At 44.2% G+C, this 19,686-nt stretch overlaps 1 protein-coding gene across 1 annotated transcript in view; it reads right to left on the bottom strand.

Moving 5' to 3' along the window:
• THSD7A (thrombospondin type 1 domain containing 7A) overlaps window positions 1–19,686 on the bottom strand; it is a 331,233-nt gene that overhangs the window by 6,328 nt on the left and 305,219 nt on the right. The window contains exons 19-27 of the mRNA XM_027872006.1: window positions 19,058–19,199; window positions 16,876–16,991; window positions 12,354–12,471; window positions 11,789–11,934; window positions 11,028–11,202; window positions 7,967–8,140; window positions 6,298–6,393; window positions 2,668–2,750; window positions 2,024–2,234 (exon numbers count right to left, since the gene is read on the bottom strand). Of these exons, the coding sequence (XP_027727807.1) occupies window positions 2,024–2,234; window positions 2,668–2,750; window positions 6,298–6,393; window positions 7,967–8,140; window positions 11,028–11,202; window positions 11,789–11,934; window positions 12,354–12,471; window positions 16,876–16,991; window positions 19,058–19,199 (1,261 nt within the window). The remainder of the gene's footprint in view (window positions 1–2,023; window positions 2,235–2,667; window positions 2,751–6,297; window positions 6,394–7,966; window positions 8,141–11,027; window positions 11,203–11,788; window positions 11,935–12,353; window positions 12,472–16,875; window positions 16,992–19,057; window positions 19,200–19,686) is intronic.

The raw sequence follows: 19,686 nt of genomic DNA, 5'->3' as shown, positions 1-19,686 counted from the left end.
TCTGACTTATCATTATTATCATAAGTCTTTGATGTGTTCAGTGGAGACCACTTATTAATTGATGACCATATGCCTGGGTTTGGAAATTTTCGAGATGAATTTATTTGCCAAACATGTCAAATCTTGGCTCTGTACTTTTTTACAAGGCTTTATAGATTTCTTCTTCCTTTCTACAATTTAAAAATAACAGTGGGGGATTTCTATGTCTTAGGCAGGCTTACCAACCAACAAGGTATTAGGTATTTAGATGGAATCTAAAGCAAGTCAGAGAGAGCTAGGGGAGGATCAGATTTGGATTTCACTTGCCATTAAGTGATGCTGTCCACATCCAGCTATAAGAAAAAAAATTTGACCTTGGGGCAAAAAATAGTCATTTTGCTGGTTAGCTTCCATGCTATCACTCTTCTTGGCAGATGTAATCACTTCTCTTTCCAGCCAAGAGATCAAAGTTTTATCATGTTCTGGAGCTTTGCTATTCTTCCCCATACTAGCCCCATAAGTGAGGATCACTTCAGAGAAAACAAATCTCAAACTGAAAGTAATGGAGAACACTCATACTTTCTTCTCCGTTTTATGGTGAATGGACCTTTTAGGATACTAGGTCAAGAAAGCAAATCCCCATCTGGGGGTTGGTTCCCCCTGCTTTTAGATGCTGAACGATTCCGAGTTTCTGAAGATTAAGCGGGAGGTCAGCTTTCCCTAGGATGTCACGTTTCTAGTTTGGAAGTTAGGCTCATGTTAATTTTTTTTGTTCAGTCATACCTTAGCCTCAAAATACATGAAAAACATATTTAGTGGAAGTCAAAAGAAATTGGAGGACATTTTGATGGAATGTCAAAGAAATGGTTCTCAGTTGTGCCAACATTTATTTTATCTCTTATCGTGGCACCTCTTCTAGGGAGTTATGGAGGGCTCCTGGTGTTATATTTTCTATTGGGTGTTTGCTGACCAAACTTACTATTCATTGCTCCCATCAGATCCCTTATCCTGGGATCCTAGGGGTCTGCCTAACTCCAGTGCTACCTCTGTGCTCAAACCTACTTTATGGGAGTAGGCAACTAGAAAGAGAGAAGAGTGAGCACAGTTTGATTTTGGTCCCTAAGCCCTCACCTGAATGGTTGGCAGATGGACTAGGTGGGGAGATGTCTCCTGGACAATGGTCATAGTGGGTTAGGTTACTCCTGTACCCTTGGGCTGAAAGACACCCAAGGGGCCCACCCTTCTGGTAAGCATTGAGTGTTAACATGGGCTGTAGGAATAGGAAGGCAGAACACAAAGGGGTCTCCACGAATGAGGGTTCAGGCATGGATGCACCTTCTGGCTCTGACGCTGTCACTGCAAGGACATGTTTTGAGCACCCACTTACTGTGCCTTTGTTCACTGGCTCCTTGGTGAAGTGCCCTGAGAATAACTTAACTTAATCGCGTGCTATAGATTCTCTTGCCAATCAGCATTTCTTCCCTTAATTGCATCTTTGATTAGGAATTCCTCCTGCTGATAAACAATAGCTTAACATGAAAAATTGTAAGGCAAGGAGTAAGATTTAAAGGAAAAATCCTTCTGGACCTCTCAGGTAGAAAACAGCTCCTGGGAAAGGTGTATAAGAAAGTTCTCCATAAGAACCGTGCTGATGAAAATCAGCTCTAGTATATGAAATGATGGCTACCTCTTAGGAGGTACCCAGTCCTCAGGAATGCCTCTGTGTATACTCTGCCTGACTATTTCCGTCTCTCTGTCTATCTCTCTGTCTCTATATGTCTGTCTCTTCTCTCTGTCTGTCTTTGTCTTTCTTTGTTTCTGTCTCCATCTCTGTCTCTCTCTCAGGAAGGGACCTGCAGGATCATTTTGTCTGACTCCCTCAGGTCATAGATGAGGAGACTGTGGGCCAGAGATGTGACATGATTTGCCTGAAGTACCACAGGCAGTAACTGGGAGAGATGGGATTGCAATCTTGGCCCTCAGACTCCACATTCAGGGCTCTGCAGGCAGAGCTCTGCTTTGCTGCCATGCCTTGTGACTTCACCTGGCCCAAATGGTTGCAGAAACCAGGTCCGTCCCCGTCCTGATGGGTTCGTGGAGGGCTGGGTGGGGTGCACGGCTCGACTCGTTTTCACGTCTCCGTTTTGGTCCTCGACAGTGGGGATGACCACCACGGGAATGACGGTGCATTGCTCCAGCGTCCCATCGGAGGACATCACTTCTGTGTATCCCTCTTCACAGCCACAAGCTCGAGTCTGCAGGAGAACAGTGGGCTTTACACTGCGTATGCACGGATGGGAGGGATTGCAAACAGGAACCAGTGGACAGATACCCCAGACTGCTTTTCATGCAAGATCTACTTTCACTGGATCAAAGCTGACTTTGAAGATGCATGCTGGTTTGGTACTGAGACAATGGACAGGTTAGTGACTGGACTCCTCCTGCCTAGAGTTAATCGAGGAGAATGTGCCCATTTGGACAATGCCTCAGAGCACTGGAGCTGCCATTATAAGTGGTGAAAAGATAACTCGGCAAATAAAATCTGGATGTTTTCATGCCTTAGTCTAACTATTAAAAAAGAAAGATTCAGGGTATGTGAGCCATGCTCCAATAGGGGTATAGAAGGTAGAGGCAGAGGCAAGGTCTAGGCTGGAGTTGAACTGCCTGCTCCCAGGGGATGTCACCTACCTCACTGCAGTAGGAATGAGGCTGGCTGCAGGGGGGGTTACATGACCTGTCAGACTCAGGCTGGCGCGTCACCAGGCAGCCCCCTGCAGAACACAAAATCACAATGTGACACACAGCAGCTTCCATCCAGAGCCATCGATGGCCGTGGGCTTGAATGTTTGCTCTCCAATGACTGAGGCTGAGCTAACCCTGCTGAGATGATGCTCAGGCTCAGGGGAGGCAGAGGGGAGGCTTAGCCCTGAAGCTGCAAGCTAGCATCTGTTCCACGGCCACTGTTACTTGAGAACTATTCCGAAGACAGACTGTGGATGAGGCAATGATCGAGGCAATGCCATTATTAATCTCCAAGTCTAACCTTGTGAATATGTGACACATCCAGTCAGGAAACGTCAACAGTGTCTCTGGTTGTTCAAAGGTTTGGGGTCTATGGCATTGGGGCACCCCAGGACTCACATGACTGGCACTTAGAGCAGTTCTTTGCTCTTGCAATGGCTCTGTGATCTTCTCATTTTTGCTTCAAAGAATCCCTCACTTTCCTCAAAGCCCAGCTCAGGGGTCACCTCCAATGTGAAGCCCATCTGGATTCCTTGGGGGTGATCACTATTTCCCTCTTGAAATTACTTTCTAGTTAATACCTACTTATCTCCCTACACACTGTTTTCCACCAATAGAATGTAAGCTTCTTCAAGGTAGAGAATGTGTTCTTTTTCTTTTTTGTGTCCCTAGCTCCTAGCTCAGTGCCTTCTTTGAGTGTTGTGGGCACTCACTCACCATCAGCTGAACTATACTGAATTAAATCTCACTGACAGAGATCCACCCTTGAACTGTGTAAATTACAGCCACCCATGGCACAAGTGAGGGCTGCCCCCAAGTGATGTTCCCATTGCATGTTGGGAAAATCATGATGCTTATTTAGCCATGGAAATAAGCAGACCAAGATTCCACGGAGAGGGGCAGAAGTGTAAGTAGGGGTGCAGCTAGTTGGCACAGTGGATAGACTTCAGCCTTGGAATCAGGAGGACCTGAGTTCAAATCCAACCTCAGACACTTGACACTTACTAGCTGTGTGACCCTGGGCAAGTCACTTAACCCTGATTGCCTCACCAAAAAGCAAAAAAACAAACAACAAAAAAAGAAGTGTAAGCTCTAAACCAGCAAGAAGGTGGTGCCCCTGACTTGGAATAGCTGGAGACTTTCAACCTCGCCCTTGTTTTCTCTAACTTCTCTTCCTGTGGTCTTGGGGGATGCCCTTTCAGAGTTACGACCAAGTGGAGTTTGTGATGAGAACAGATGTCATAAAGTAATTACATTGATGAGGTGGAGACGTTAAAGAGTCTTCTCCCTGCGAAGTCTGGATTTCAGCACTGTGATGTTGGAAAAAAGAATTCCATCTGTCTTCTCTCTTTCCCTCTCCTCCCCCAGCAGCTATGAGGACATTCTCTCTAAGACTACCTTCCATTTACTCTGTATGTAACTTGGACATAACTAGTTTTCTTTTTACATGTTGTCTTCTCCATTCAGTTTTGAGCTCCTTCTGGGCAGAGACTGGTTTTTGCCTTTGTCACCTCAGTGCTTAGCACAGAGGCTGGCATATAGTAACCCCTTAATTAAAGTTTACTGACTGATGACTGACTGATTGTGAATATTGACAACATTTTCCAGTTGCTTTGAAGGCTGGCTCTGGGTCCTCCTTACCAGCAGCATCAGAGCCCAAGTTCTCATGGTGATGAATTTTAACTTGGTCAGTAATCACTAGGCAACTGAAGTTAGAAGTTTCTATTTAGATGTTCATTAGAGTTTTTAAGTCTAAATGCAAAACAAAAATAATTCTTCCAAGGGCTTATGAGGATCGCTATCCAGAAAAACTAGTACCAGGGGTTAGGAGGCCTGTGTTTGTCCATCTTTCTAAAAAATGGATGAAATAGTTGGCTGAACATCAATGCCCAAACCGCCCAGAGAGAGCTCCAGTGGAGCATGGGTTCAGTGTAGACAGAAGCCGTTATGCCCAGGTTCTCATGGGTTTATTTCTGCTGACACAAGCATGGCCCATTTTATCACAGAGTACTCTTCTGGGGAACCCTGCCAGCCACAAATCATTTCCCGACTCCATTTTAAGGGAAGTGTTGACCTGATTATGCCTTCTATTGGCCTGATATCATTGGGCTGTGGCTACTGATGAAGACAAGTTATGATTGAGCAGGTACAGAGGGCCATCACCAATCACCATTATTTTCCATATGTGCATTATGTACATAGTTAATTAATCATCATAGTATCAGGAAAAAATACAAGATGAGGACTGCCAATCTAGGTCATGACACTCTCACAGAACAGAAAAGAAAGTCCTCTTATTCCCACAGGTTCTCAGTCATGCTTCTGTCTATATTTTAGGATTGCATCTTTCATCATGATTAGGGTTAGGTCTACAGGGAGAAGAAGGTAGCAGGATCTGGGCCCATCTTTTGAAAAAAACGACCTTAGCAACCAACAGCATGGGCTGTGAGATACCACCAATTCTGCTCTGGAGATTTAAAATAAGATCCTTGACTGTTTCTTTTCTGAGGCTCTGGTCTTGCCAACATGAGGAGATAGGCAAATGTTTCTCCATTCCTGATTCCTTGGTGGCATTGGGGGCAAACCTTTCACTAGGACCTGGCATACTGAGTGAGCCAAGGTTTTGCTGGAAGGTGCCAGATCTTTGCCTCCCTTCAGCCTGGGGCATGGAACCCTGAGCCCCCTCTGGAAAACTTTCTCTGCCCAAGGATGAAAACTGGCAACTTGCCAACTTCCAGGGAAGGAAACAAGGAGTTTTTCATGCTGCAGGGGGACCAGTGGGGCCAGTGACCACTCTTCTCCTCAATAGTGTATCATTGGGCTAGAGATTCTTGTCAACTGGAATCCAAGAGTCTTGGGGAGTCTGGAGAGCTTTGGGGCTAGTCTCCCAGGCGGGGCAAACTCCTGACTGATATGGTTCCTGAATTTCTAGGGGTAAGTGGTCATCTGAACATTTTCTCCATTAAAACTCTCCCATTTTATTCTTCTAAATATCTTCATGGGATATGTAGTAGATAAAAGGCCAACTTCAGAATCAGAAAGACCTAGACTTTCCATACACACATTTGCTGTGTGATCTTGGTCAAGTCTCTTAACTTCTCTGAACTTCAGTCAACTCTAAAGCTATACTAGTCGGGGGGGGGCAGCTGCCACTTGCATCATCTGAGGCAGCATCTACCCCAGGAACTCCCTACACCAATGAAATCACAGGTCCAGGGCAAAAGTTCTGTAAACTTAAAAAAATGTAATATCACTTTCTGAAAAAGGGCTCAAAGGAGAATGATCTTTTAATTAATTATTTAATCAATTAATTAAATCCCAATTGGACACATGGGGAAGAATTAGCAACCATATAAGGGAGAACAGAATAGTGAATCTGAAGAAGGAAATGATGTGCCACAAAGGGGGCCAGGAATCTGAAGGTACTGATGCTTAGCTTGGACAGTCAGACCCATGGGCTTCTTTCCTCAGGTGTTGGTTGAACCCAGTCCATGAGTTTCATGAGGAACAGGGAAGCCTGTGGCCTGTGACCCGTGACCCTGCTTCTAGTGGAACAAAGGGAAGTGAGAGGTTTACCTGTAACATTTAGACCGTCCGATCTTTGACACCAGACTGTCCGAGAAGACCCTTTCCATGCACTGGCCATCCACTTATATTCATAGCACTGGCCATCTGGGAGGACAGAATCAAGCAGTCAGTATCAATCAACAAGAATTTATTAGCCACCTGCTATGTCAGGCCCTGCATTAGGTTCTGGGGATACAGAGACAACAGGAAAAAAAGTCCTTGTCCTTAATCCTACATTCACCTGGGGTAATGTTGATGTATACAGATAAGAATATATTTTAATTAGTCATTAAGCTTTTATTAAGCATCTACTGTATGTCTGGCTCTGTGCTAAGTACTGGGCATTCACACAAACCACTGCCAGAACTACTGCCACCAATAACAACAACAAAAGAGCCCCTGCCCTCAAGATGATTGCATTCTACTGGGATAAGACAACATATAAACAGACACATACACATCAATCAATCAAGAAACATTCATTAAATGTCTGCTAGGGGGCAGGTATTATGCTATGTGCTGGTGACAAAAAGAAAGAAATGAAACTACCCTTGTCTCCAGGATTCTGTCCATTCCAGTAGAACAAATGGAGGGGCAGCTAGGTGGTGCCCTGGATAGACCACTAGACCTGGAGTCAGGAGGACCTGAGTTCAAATCTGGCCTCAGACACATAACACTCACTAGCTATGTGACTTTGGGCAAGTCACTTAACCCCAATTGCTTCACCAAAAAAAAGAAAAAAATAGAAAAAATGGCAACAGAAATATCCCACTCTTAGGGAAGGACAAATCCTATTATACAGAGTCCTCTGTTGCTCACTTTCTGTCTTCTTCCTCTGTGTTGGTGGTTACTTCCCTCCACCTTCTGCTCCAGGGCTAGGCTAAAAAGCTGCCTCAGTCTCCTTAATGTTGGGGGATTTAATATTCAGTGGCATGAGTCCTTGCCCTAAGTAGCCTCCGATGAAACAGGACTGACACCAGCCAGGTTTAGTCCTTTCTGCAGCCTTGGGGATCTCTAACCCAGAGGCTGCTCCATGAAGAAGGATTCTTCCCTGTCCCCTCGAGGTGTGTTGTTGAAGTCTCTGCAGTCGGAGTCTGGTATAGGCCTCAGCACAAACCGCTGGGTTGGTTTATGGTCATATCCTCTAGTCACACCCTTCCTAGAGCATGGAGACTAATGGGGGAGGGGTGCAGAATGAGAACTGGAAGGATGAGCAATCTCTGGTGTTAATTCATGGTGATTTGACTCTGCTGGGGCTCTTGTTTTCATCCTGTGCATTCAGCTGTGTTGCTCTATAGCTGGTGCATAACTGTTATTTAGGGAATGTTTCTGAGAGTTAGTAAGAACTGAGGAAGCATCTAGTCTGCCATTTTGTTGGTCCCATGACCCAGAAATTCTGCCTTATGAAATTCTAGACACCCTTTAGAGTCCAAATCAATGCTGCTCTATCTGTGGTGTTTCCCTTATGCACCCTCTTGGCGCCCTGTACTTTAGATCTCCTCTCACCTGCCAGGGTGGAGTTCTCTTTAAGACATTCACCAGGTCTATGGCTTATTCCTTCCCCTCCAAGACTGTGTACCCCATGAAGGCAGGGACTGTGGTTAATCTATCTAAATCAGCAGCAGTTGCTGAACAAGGGCTGTGTTGGGACAGTTTCCTCCTTAAGGCCGACACTCACCATCACAGGCTTTGGTTTCTAACGTTTGTTCTGGACAAAGATGCTGATTATCTAGTTCTTGGATGATTACGGCTCGAGATCGGACCTGGATCCCTCCAAAGCCAAGATCTTCTCCATTGACACAGGTCAACTGGCACAGGCTCCAAGTTGACCATTCTTTCAAATAACAGTCACCTGTCAAAACACAAAGTTACAGAACATAAACAAAGCAACATACACATGGATGCATGTCTGCGGGTGTTGGTGGGAGAGAGATGGAGAGATAGGAGAGAGACAGACAGAGAGAGAGAGACAGAGAGAGACAGAGACAGAGAGACAGAGAGATACACAGAGAGAGAATATAGTATAACTCCTCATTCATCTTTTATTTCCTCTAATTCTTTCCTTTCCCAATTTAGGAAATGTTTTTAAGGTGAATTATTTATTGAAATATTTATATATTTATGCATTGTAAAGCATTGTAATAAGAGCAAGGAATAACAGGTGACATCATCATCATCATCACCATTATCACCACCTATATTGCTTCCCAAAGCAAAAGTAGGTTGAAGGTCTATACCACTGAGATTATCCAGTATAACCCAAAGTGGGTCACACTGGACAGAGCCTATGAAATGGACACTATTTGAGACTGGGATAAAAAAAAATCCCACCATAGATGACATCTATATGAACTCAGTACAATTAGTGAAGCCCTGTACAAATGGTTGGGTTATGTGGATTGGTTTATAGAAATCAAGGGGATTATGCCAACAGGCCAGAATCACGCCATAGCATCAGAAACTATAAAGTTATCCTTGAGAAGCCCATATTTAGTCATCAGGGTAAATTCTGGCACCTTCCGAATGCCAAGCCCAGCACTTGCTCTACCAGGCATCATATTGCCTCTTAAATAATCCCAAGAGGGCATCTCTTCCACTTTGGTAAATTGTTTTGCAGAGTTTGGAAAGTTCTTTAATAGGCCCTTTCATTTGATCCTCACGGCCCTCCTGAGAGAGTGGAAGTGCAGATATCATTTCCTTTGATTTACAAATGAAGAAAGTGAATGTAAGTGAAATCAATTCCCCAGATACTCCTTTATAGTGGTGACTACACTGTTCCTTCCCCAGTCATCATTCTAAATGAAGTTCATTAAGCCTAGGGCCCTGCACATAGTAGGCATTTAATTGAAATCCATGGTTGTTGGTGTTCAGCTGTTTCAGTCTTATCTGACTCTGTGACCCCATTTGAGGTTTCCTTGGCAGAGAGACTGGAGTGGTTTGCCTTTTCCTTCTCCAGTTCATTTTGCAGATGAGGAAACTGAGGCAAACAGGTTTAAGTGCTTGCCCAGGGTCATATAGCAAGTAAATATCTGAAACTGGATTTGAAATCAGAAGATAAGTCTTCCTGACTCCAGGCCTGGCAATCTATCCACTTTACCATGAAGTCTATGGTATTGTATCATATTGTCAGCATGAGGTGCTAGTTTAGGTAAAATCCAAGGGAAAACAAAGAGACCTAGGCTCCTTCCAGGAGCCAACCACATCAGCTTGAGTTGACTATCTAAGATGAGGGAAACGCAGGCTCATATCTTGTACTGATACAGCAGGAATGAGGGTGGACACTACTCCCTCAGAGAAATCACACAGAAGTTAGAAGAGTATGTCCCCAGCCTGACCCACTGAAGAGGCCAGCCTAGAAGGCTGCTTTAGTGCTGGCAGGGTCAGCAGTTGGTCACTCGAGGCTACCATGTTGTTTGCCTTATCGATTTGTCTGAATCCAGCCCAATATGGGGTTTGGGATGGGTTGGTAGGGATTATTATACCCTCAGGCCATATGCTTGATTGCCCCACACAGGGTGCTTGTGCTGGAGACAAAAGGAGGAGGTCTTAATATGGAGGGATTTGATTTGTTCTATAAAATTGTAGTATCATAGATTTAGAGATAGAAGGGACCTTATAGGCTTTCTAGTCCAAACTGTTTGTTTTACAAATGAGGAAACTGAGGCTCAGTAGATTAAGTGACTTGGGGTCAGTATAGGTCATAGCATAGAAGGCAGGATTAAAACCCAGGGCCTTTGGCTCCAGAACCAGTGCTCTTTCTTCTGTACTATGTTGCCTCAAATTTGATCTATCTCAAGGTCTGAAGGGTGCTGTTGAGTCCAGGATGGCCCAGGAAGCTATGTCTAGAAAATTCTGTTGTTTACAATAGTCAAAGCAATAGTGCTTGTGTGTTCATTTATACACACTCATACACATGTGGATCCTTCCCTTCCACTGATGACCACTTTTCTTCTAATGTCTCCTTAGGATGTGAGTTTACCCAGGCTTCCTGGAGCACATGCCAGCACAGTCAAGCTCTGGGCAGTCTTGCCTAGCTGGAAAGACTTCAGAGATGGCCAGATGGCAACCTGTGTCTGCTTTCTGAAGACCTGCTCACCTGAGTGTGTCCATCTCACTTTCATTATTTCAGTTATGGGCACACTGGTGATTCAAGCCTCCTTGTACCATATGAAGGTGGCTGAGATTGTGCCCTGCTGTCTGCTGATGAGTGTCCTGTGCTGCTACCACATAGAACAAACTGCACATTTTGGAACATGGCCAATGTGAGAATTTGTCTTTCTTGACTATGGTTATATGTAACAAGTCCATCCCCCCAGTAAAGGGAGGCTGGTAGGAAGAAAAAAATAAATACTTGATAATTGAAAAAAAAGTAAAATACATTAAAAACAAAAGCAAAGAGAGACATCAAGCCATGGTGTGTTTCTGGTTAAGAAGACCATGTGAAGGGGAATGTGGATGTGATTTCTGGAAGTCTTCACTGGGTCTGGAGAACACTTCATAGACAATGGGCTCTAGTGCATGTTCATCATGTCATGGCTCAGGAAAAAAGGAACAACCCATCATGAATAAATAAGAGAAGCCTATGTCAAATTGGAAAAACATATCTGGGAAGCTAATGCTAACCATGTCCCAACATGACAGGTTTCTTATCCATAAAATGAGGCCATTGCACAGGTGATCTCTGAGACCAGTCCTAGCTCCTAAAGCCCATGCATCTAGCATTATCTTGTCTTTGTTACCAGGGCAAGGCTGCGTGCAGGTTTCCTCAAGCACCATCTTCTTATTTCCATCCACCACGGGGTCTATTTCTGCACAAAATTCCTCATCCACAATCTTGCCAAGATCCTCTGCTGATCCATCGCTCACTATGCAAGACACATTTCTGGTTTTAGTCCCCTCTCCACAGTGAGCATCCTAGAAAGGAGGAAGAAAGAAGAAATTAGATGAAAAAGAAAAAAACAACAACAACACACCTTTTCTTACTGGTCCCATGGTCCTAAGTCATCTCCTTCTTTTGGATTCCAAGCAATACATGTAGAGAGTGAGATGCTATCCTGAGTTCAGCACCAGGGAGAGCGTTCAGACTAAGCCCTCATTTTTGCAAGTTAATTCTCATCAAAATGATTCTCCAAATCTTTGAATGAGTATAGCACAAGAGGAGTTCAACTTCAGGGTTAATTAACTGGTTGTTCTATGGCCAAACACTTAAAATCATAGGGTCATAGGTTTAGAGCTGAAAGGGAATCCAGAGGCCATCCAATCCAAGCCCCTGATTTTACAGAAAAGGAAACTGAGGCTCAGAGAGGTAAAGTCTGACCCAAGGTGATATGGGGAGTGAGAAATAGAGACAGGATTTGTACTCAGGGCCTGCCTCTAAAGGCAGCCCCTGTTCCACTTTTCCACATTGCTAATGTGTCACCTGTATACTGCCAAATTCCAGTTGCAGGGTCCCTTTAGGTAATATGCACCTGCCCCCATCCCACCTCCTCCAGGCATTTACCTCTACTCTGCAGTTTGACCACTGGCCATATTGCCATTGATAACAGGGCTTCACTAAGCAAGGTTTGAATTGTTCCATCAGTGCAGGACAAGGTCTGCCATCTCCCTGGAAGGGCTGAATTACTGTTCGCCTTCGGATCATTTTTCCTTCGAAAGACACAAAGTTGGCAACTTAATGATAATAACCAATACTTCTGTAATGATTTAAAGTTGGCAAAGCCCTTTACACCCATGACCTCATTTCTGTGATCTGTGATAGTCCTGTGATCTGGGGTCGACAGGTATTTAATTTCCATTTTAAAGGCAAGGAGACAAGATCAGAGCTATTAAGTGAGTGTCCATGGATAACAACTGGTAACTGTCAGAGGCGGGATCTGAGCCCAATTCTTTCTCATTCCAGTTCTAGCTCTATCCAACAGGATGCACTGACTTTCTCGAGTCAGTGACACACAGTGACTTTCTAGCTGGCTAAAACTTCAGGCCTCCCAAGTATGGAGATCAGGAAAGGCTTCTTGCATAAGGGAGTTCTTCAGTTCTGCAGGCCTGACAGCTGAGGGGGCACCAACCTGTCAGGCCACATGTGTGAGTGCACTCTGACCAGGGTGACCAGTCAGAAAGCTGACAGTTGACAGGGCATTCCACCACACAGGACATGTTCATTTGCCAGGTCTTCTCCAGTCTGAGCTGAAAAAAAAACAAGTGCCCACAAATTAGTGATGAGTATTTCACATTGAGTGTTATACAGTCCCATCCTTGATGAGGCTGAAGAGAGACACTGAGCAAAACCTAGCACATCCCCCCTTCCTTCTGGCTCCCAAAGGAGAAAGAGGACTCAGGGACATTTCCTGGGCAAATTCTGTTGCTGGGGTAGACAGAAGAGGGTGACCATGAACACCATGTAGAATTACATCTTCAAACCTGGAGGCAGAGAATCAGAGCGCACTGTATATAGATTACTAGGCATTTCCCAGGTATTTCAGGAATTATGGCAACTCTAAAGATGCTGCCTCTTTGTGTTTTCCTTATCAATGTTCCATTCTGTGGTTTCATGGTTTTCTCCCTGTGATGACACAGTGGTGAAGTCCTTCAGTGCATGATCCTTGACTCAGAGGACAATGGTGAGGGGGCCAGGCTCACATTCCATCTCCCCCTCCCATTAGATAGAAGAGGAAGTGGGATGAGCAGCCCCAGGGAGCCAGAGGCAAGGTGGCTGCAGACAGAGCTGCAGAGAAGCTCCCTGCCCTGAGAGACGAGGGAGCGTTAGATTTGATGAATGATAGAGAGCCAGTGGAGACATCATTGCTCTGTGTCCTGCAGAAAGCCAATCGATAGGTTATTCAAACATTGTGACTTTGACTAATGGGCGGTTGAGAATAAGCTGAGCCAGAGCAGGGGAACAGGCTGAGGGAGACACATCTGTGTGAACACACCGGGAAATGCTGGCAGCTCCATTGTTGGTGTTTCATTACCTGGGATCCCGAGGCTTATTTATATTTATTTATATTCTTAGAGGAAAGGCACTCTAACTTTCCTGCTTTACTCTCAGGCACCAGCATATATCTTTAGCAATGAAATGGTACAGAGGTGAAGTGGCACATCCCTGATGCTCCAAGCTTTCTCTTCATGCTAGTACCATCAGGCCCTTGGCATCACCCCAAACTCAAGCTCTTGACTACAGGTCAAGAAATGGTGGAGGAGAGGCTAAGCAGCTTCCTGGGATTTACCCTGTTCCTTTATTCTCCAGAGAAGACAGAAATAGCATACTTGCAAAAATGCATGAGGATTCCAAACTCACCTTTGTCCAATGCATCTTATTGGGCCAAAGGTGAGAGGCTAAACAATTATGACATGATTGGTATAATGGATAGAGTACTAACTGTGGAGTCAGAAAGCCCTGGGTTTAAATGCTGCCTCCAACTTTTGCTAGCTATGTGACCTAGGGCAAGTCACTTAACCTCTCCTAGTATCGATTTTCTCATCAGTAAAATGGGGATAATTCTTATAGCATCTTCCTCATAAAATTGTGAGGCTCAAAAGAGATGATATATGTGGAATGCTTTGGAAACTTTAAAGCACAAGTGAAATGCCCCTTATTGGTCCTACTGTGTGCAAAGCACTAATGAAATGCCCCTTAGTACTCCTGTGTACATAGCACTTATGAAATGTCCCTTATTGGTACTACTGTGTGCAAAGCACTCCCTTCTCAACAAACCTGTAAAGCAGGCAGGGCAAAAGTCATTATCCCCATTTTATATATGAAGCAACCGAGGCACAGAGAGGTGAAGTGACTTGTTTAAGGTCACAGTAATTAGGAGCTACTCCAAGGCCTGGCAAAAGTCTTCTGCCTCCATTTCTTTGGGTTTTCTTATTGTGTCAATCCACTTCTTTTAGACAAGATTATCTTTGCCATTGGACAAAAAGCTTTATCATAGTCATGGCATAACCTGAGAATGTCATCATCAGGTAAAAGGTATTGAGCAAATGTGTGTCTTTGTGTGCTGAAAATGATGAGCCCAAGTTTCTGAGGCCTGCAGCCAGCAGCTTTATCTCATGTTTAAGAACAGCATCGGGCAACCTTAAGGGCTCTCTCAGGACCTTGGTTTTAAAAGGGGCTCAGAAAGCAAGGAGAGTTCCAGAAAAGGACGTTGGAAATCATTCCAATGATGTGACCCAAGAAGGGCAAGATTTCTTCTGTGAAAAATACTGTTCCCAATGGTGAGTTAATTATATGAGATTTGGCCAAAATTCTGCTTCAGATGTATCTCATAGTGTAAATGTGTTGAGCCAAGGTGTTTGTAACTCATATGAGTTTCTTTGAACTGAACTGACAGGATGGGATTACTGATTCCATTAATCATCATCAGAAACTTTCATCATTTACAGCTTGAGGAGCTACTGCATTCTGGGTTTGTGCTTAGGTCTCTATGGTCTTTGCATGTTCCCCCCCCCCCCCCGCAGACAACAAATCCCTTATAATTGGGAATGCTAATAATAAAAATACCATCCATTTATATAATCCTCTAAGGTTTGCAATGCATTCTTTGTTCAAGGGAAAATGGGGCAGAACAACACCCAGGTATCAGTTGTGTTAATGTTTGAAAAGGTCTATGAATGTTGAGGTAACATTACATGCTGTTAACCTTCATTTTCCTCCATGTTGGGGATCAAGCCCATCATTTTTCAGGTGACTGGAGAAACAGCAGGAGTTAGCTACTGTGGCTGGCTTGAGAATAGGTCTCTGCAGAAGGCAAGCAATCAAGTCTTTGGAAGTGCATGAGTGTGTGTGTGTGTGTGTGTGTGTGTGTGTGTGTGTGTGTGTGAGAGAGAGAGAGAGAGAGAGAGAGAGAGAGAGAGAGAGAGATGCCCTTGTGTGTACATGTGCATATATATACATGTGCAGGTGTGTGGTCTATTTCTCCCCTGAACTGTTGTTTAATCCTTCATTACAAGCTCTGATGGACAAATGGAATGTGTGCTGTCTAATTCCATCTCCCAGATGACCCCTGCCTTTACTACAATGATACAAAAAGCATAACTCAAAATTATCTGACTTAGGTCTCATAGCTCATATTTGTTGATTTTGCTGACTTGTTTTTTCTTTTCTACTTTTAATTCTTTGTTATGTGGGATGGCTCTCTGAGAAGAAGAAGGATACACTACCAGCAAATATAAGTGTGGTAGAGATAAAAGATTCCAATAACATTATTTAAAGAAGATTGTCACTAAATAAATGTTATTGCTACAATTTAGTTCAGTAGTTAAAGGACTTGGGATTTCATCTGGGTGGCTATTGCCTCCATCAAAGCCGATTACAACCCTTAGAACGCCTTGGAAGACATGACAGTTTCATGAGTTGCGATGGCCAAAATAAATACATTCCAGTTCTGGTGAGCAGCCTCCTGAAATTAGCCCAGTTACTCTTTTGGTGTACCTATGCTTTGGAAAAAATTGCCATAGCTAGGGACTCCCTGGTAGAATTTTTCAGAGTCTTGGCTGACTGCTTGGCACATAGTAGGCACTCAAATGATGACCGATTGACTGAACCACCTTCATACCATGATGAGGCATTGGAGGTGGACTTTAATTATCAATCAGACAGTCTTCTAGGGATTTAATAATTCTTTCTGAAGTTGTCATTCCATTTGTTTAAGTAATAGGGACTTGGAATAACATTTGCATTTAGAAATGTCAATAGTTTAATGTGATGGGGTAGAAAGCATGCTGGATTTGGAATCAGAGGGGTAGGGTTCAAATCCTGACTTTGCCACTTGTGTGGCCTTGGGAAAATCACTTAACCTGTCTGAGCCTCAATTTTCTTCTCTGTAAAATGGATGGGTTGGAATAGATGATCTTTAGAATTCTTTCTGGCTCTAAATATGATCCTAAGATTCTCAGACATGTAAGGCATGTCTTCTTCCAAGCAGGTAAAGTCTAGACATCATTCACTTTAGAAGTCATTCCTTCTTTATTAAAATTAAGAAAGGTAAACAGCTGTATTTGCACGTGCCTCAAAAATTCATATTTCAAGATGAAAACATGGCTTTCACAAACAGAGAAGCCAGGAGGTAGGGAGTGTCTGCCTATGCCTTCTTGGTGCCGACAGCTGACTCAATTTCTTGGTTCAAGTTCTGAATTATTTTGGCCAGATGAGAAGACCTAGGGTCACATGGTTAGAAATTAGAAATTTGCACCTAATTGTACTTATATACCACATGTGATTAATGTTTAGCAACCCACAGTAAGCATGATTGACACTGGCGGGTGTCCCAGGCACTGCCCATGATTCCCATCCAATTAAAAACCAAATGAACTCCTGAGCAAGATTTACTGTTTTTATTCCTGTGATTGCTGATTGGTCCCCAAGCATTTTACTCAGAAGAGGCTCATTAGCATGTTGTTGAACCTCAGGCAAGAGAAACTAGAGGAAACGATGGGAAAAAATCAGTAGTGACAGGCACAGTCTTGTTCCAAGCAACATTTAATAGTCTGTGAATACCCTAGAAAAACATTTGTCAGCAAGGAACCGTGTGGAGTGCAGGTCACTTGGCTCAGCATGAACTGAGTTATTAGGGAAAAATATCCACCCACCTCTTCACAGTACTTCAGGTCAACGGATTTACCATCACTGCGAACACAATCCAGCATCCTCGTTTTGATGCCATTTCCACAAACTGCCTTCTCACTCAGCTGGCAAGTGCTCCAGTCTGCAGAGGGGAGAGCACATCAGCACACAAGGCCTCAAAGCAGATATCTAAGTAGGCTCTGGTGACCTGAAGCTCATGTTTCACTCTCGAGTGCTCCAGGGGCTTCTCAATCCACAACCTTGCATGATGCCAGCACCAAGGCCAGCGCTAGCACCACTGCACGGGGCCCAACCACAATGGGTCTATGTGTAAGGATGAGAAGGGGAGAGGGCTGTCACTGCCTGGATCTCCAAGGGTGGAAGGTATCTCAGCTCAATCGTGGGAGTAGTTTGCTTGACGATATGAACATTGAGCTAGAGAGCAAATGTCGTTTATCAAGTATTTCCTTGATAACAACAGTGACTTTCAGAATATTCTTTCTTTTTACCAGCTAATGAGAATCAGGGTCACATGGAGAGAGGGCCAAGCTCAGAGCCAGCATTAACTGCCTTTCAGGGCCCTTAAGCAACTCTTTAGACTTGTCAGTCTGCATTAGTTCAGGGCATTTCTGCAGAGAGAACTCATACTATAAAATTACAGGTCCACCTTTAAAGAATCAGAGAGAGAATGAAGGCATCACAGAATCATGGGATTTCAGATTTGGAAGGGACGTTGGAAGCCAATTATCCCAACTCATTCCTCAACAAGAATTCCTCCTACAATGAGATCAACACATGATTCTCCAGTCTCTGAAACCTTGGAGGGAAGGGGAGCCCACTCCCTCTGGAGGCAGCCCTATTCCACATTGGCATAGCCCTCAAGGTTAGAAGTGTTTCTTTCTACTCTCAAACACTAACAAAGATCTGTGATCTCAGGATTGTGGCCATTCCCTCATGTAATGCAGATTGCAGCCCACTCATGTCTGCCCATCCTGTGAGAATCTTGTCTACCTTCACTCTTCACTCCCAGTTCTATCATCTGGAGCAAAATAAACAAGCCAGACCCTTCTGCAAATCCTGGCAGACAGCGGATGTGACCCCTCTTTCTACATAATTTCATATTAATTCACACATATACATGTTGCTCTCCTCCCCTCCTCACCTCCCCCAACAGAATGGAAGCATTTTGTGCTCTATCTGTTCCCAGTGCCTAGCACACAATCAGGGCTTTATGAAAGCTTATAAGATTGAGTTCACAGCATCATAGATTTCGAGCGGGATGGGACCTCAGATGTCATCTACTCCAGCTCCCTCATGTTATTAAGTAGTTAGTGTAGATAATGAATTGATTAATTTATTTAGATGAGAGCTATAATTTCAATAGTACATAGAAGAGACCTTTTTCTCCCAATGTAGATCAGCACCTTCCCTGTAGTCTTAGAGAGTTTGCTGGGGGCAGGCCCTGGGGTAAGTAACTTCCTAGAGTCTCATAATCAGCAGGCATTAGAGGGAGAACATGAACCCAGGTCTTTCTGAGCCCATCTAGCAAACTCATCCCTTTCATTTTACAGATGAGGAAACTGAGACTCAGAGAAACTGATTGGCCCAAGGTCATAGCATCTAAGCCAGGATTCAAATCCATTTCTTCTGATACAACTCCAGATTGAATTGAAGTGTAGAGATTCCTTCGGGATTGTCCCTCTCTGTTCCATACCAGTGTTTAAGGAAGTATCCTTTCTTCTCACTCCTCTCAGAAACAGCAGGTTCCTGATGCCCCAGGATGCATGGCTACCATGCTCACTATGGCCAGGGGCTGAATCTAGGGTGAGCTGGGCTCTAGGATGTTATGACCTTCTGTGGCCTTTGGAAAGAGAGGGCCCTGTAGATCTCAGGGGACCAGTCTGGCACAGAGACTGTTTCCTTTTCTGAACCTTCCCCATGGGAGACAGAACATGTTGGGCATCATACTTAAGGCAATTTCAGGGTTCAAGGCAGTGAGGTTGTTTTCAAAGTCTTGTATCCACCTCAACTAACCAAGCTTCATGCAATGCAAACCAAGTGTGTCAAACCCTTTTGCAGAGAGCATTGCCTGCATTTAGCAAGGCCTTGTGGGCACTTGGCTCTCCAAGTGCTTCTGGCAAGGCCCGTTCCAGGTTGATGCAGTCCATTAACAGCCACTTATTTCATCACATACACCCTCCCGCTCACCTGTCACATTGTAGTCATAGTAGAAGCAGTTCTTATTTAGAATGCATGGCTCCTTCTCGGTGGTGTCAGGGCAGGGCTTCCCCTCATCTGCCTGCCTGAGTGGATCTGCCAACCTTTCCCGGAATGTGCTTTGATTGCAAGGCTTGGAGACAAGAAGAAGAGAAGGTCTGAGCACCATGACTTCCCACTCAGAATTGTTCCCTGTCCAAAGTGTTAGGACCCCTGGGTTCTAGTCCCAACTCCTCCTAACAACTAACAGGCTCTGTGATTTTGGGCACATTATTCTGCCTCTCTGGACCTCAGTTTCCTCATTTGTAAACTGAAAGTGTTGACTTAGGTGATCTCTTGAGGTGACCTTCAGCACTAGGAATTCAGAGGCTCCTTGGCTCTTAGGTTCTTCTCACCACATGGTGCAGACTCTACACAGCCATTATTGAATTCATTTTGAAAATCACTCAACATGGTGTAATAGGGGTGTCCTATACCTTCACTTCAATAATTACTTAATGTCTAGGCTTCTTGATTTAAACAACTAATCAGAGGTATGAGCTAGGTGTGAATAAGGTCTAAACTTCTCTATTGAATCAATCAGTCAACCAATTAATTAAAGGCACTTTAACAAGGTGTGG

This window comes from Vombatus ursinus, unplaced genomic scaffold (genome assembly GCF_900497805.2).
Source record: "Vombatus ursinus unplaced genomic scaffold, bare-nosed wombat genome assembly UNPS02014799.1, whole genome shotgun sequence".
Classification (NCBI taxonomy): Eukaryota; Metazoa; Chordata; class Mammalia; order Diprotodontia; family Vombatidae; genus Vombatus; species Vombatus ursinus.
This window is presented reverse-complemented; position numbering and strand designations above follow the sequence as displayed.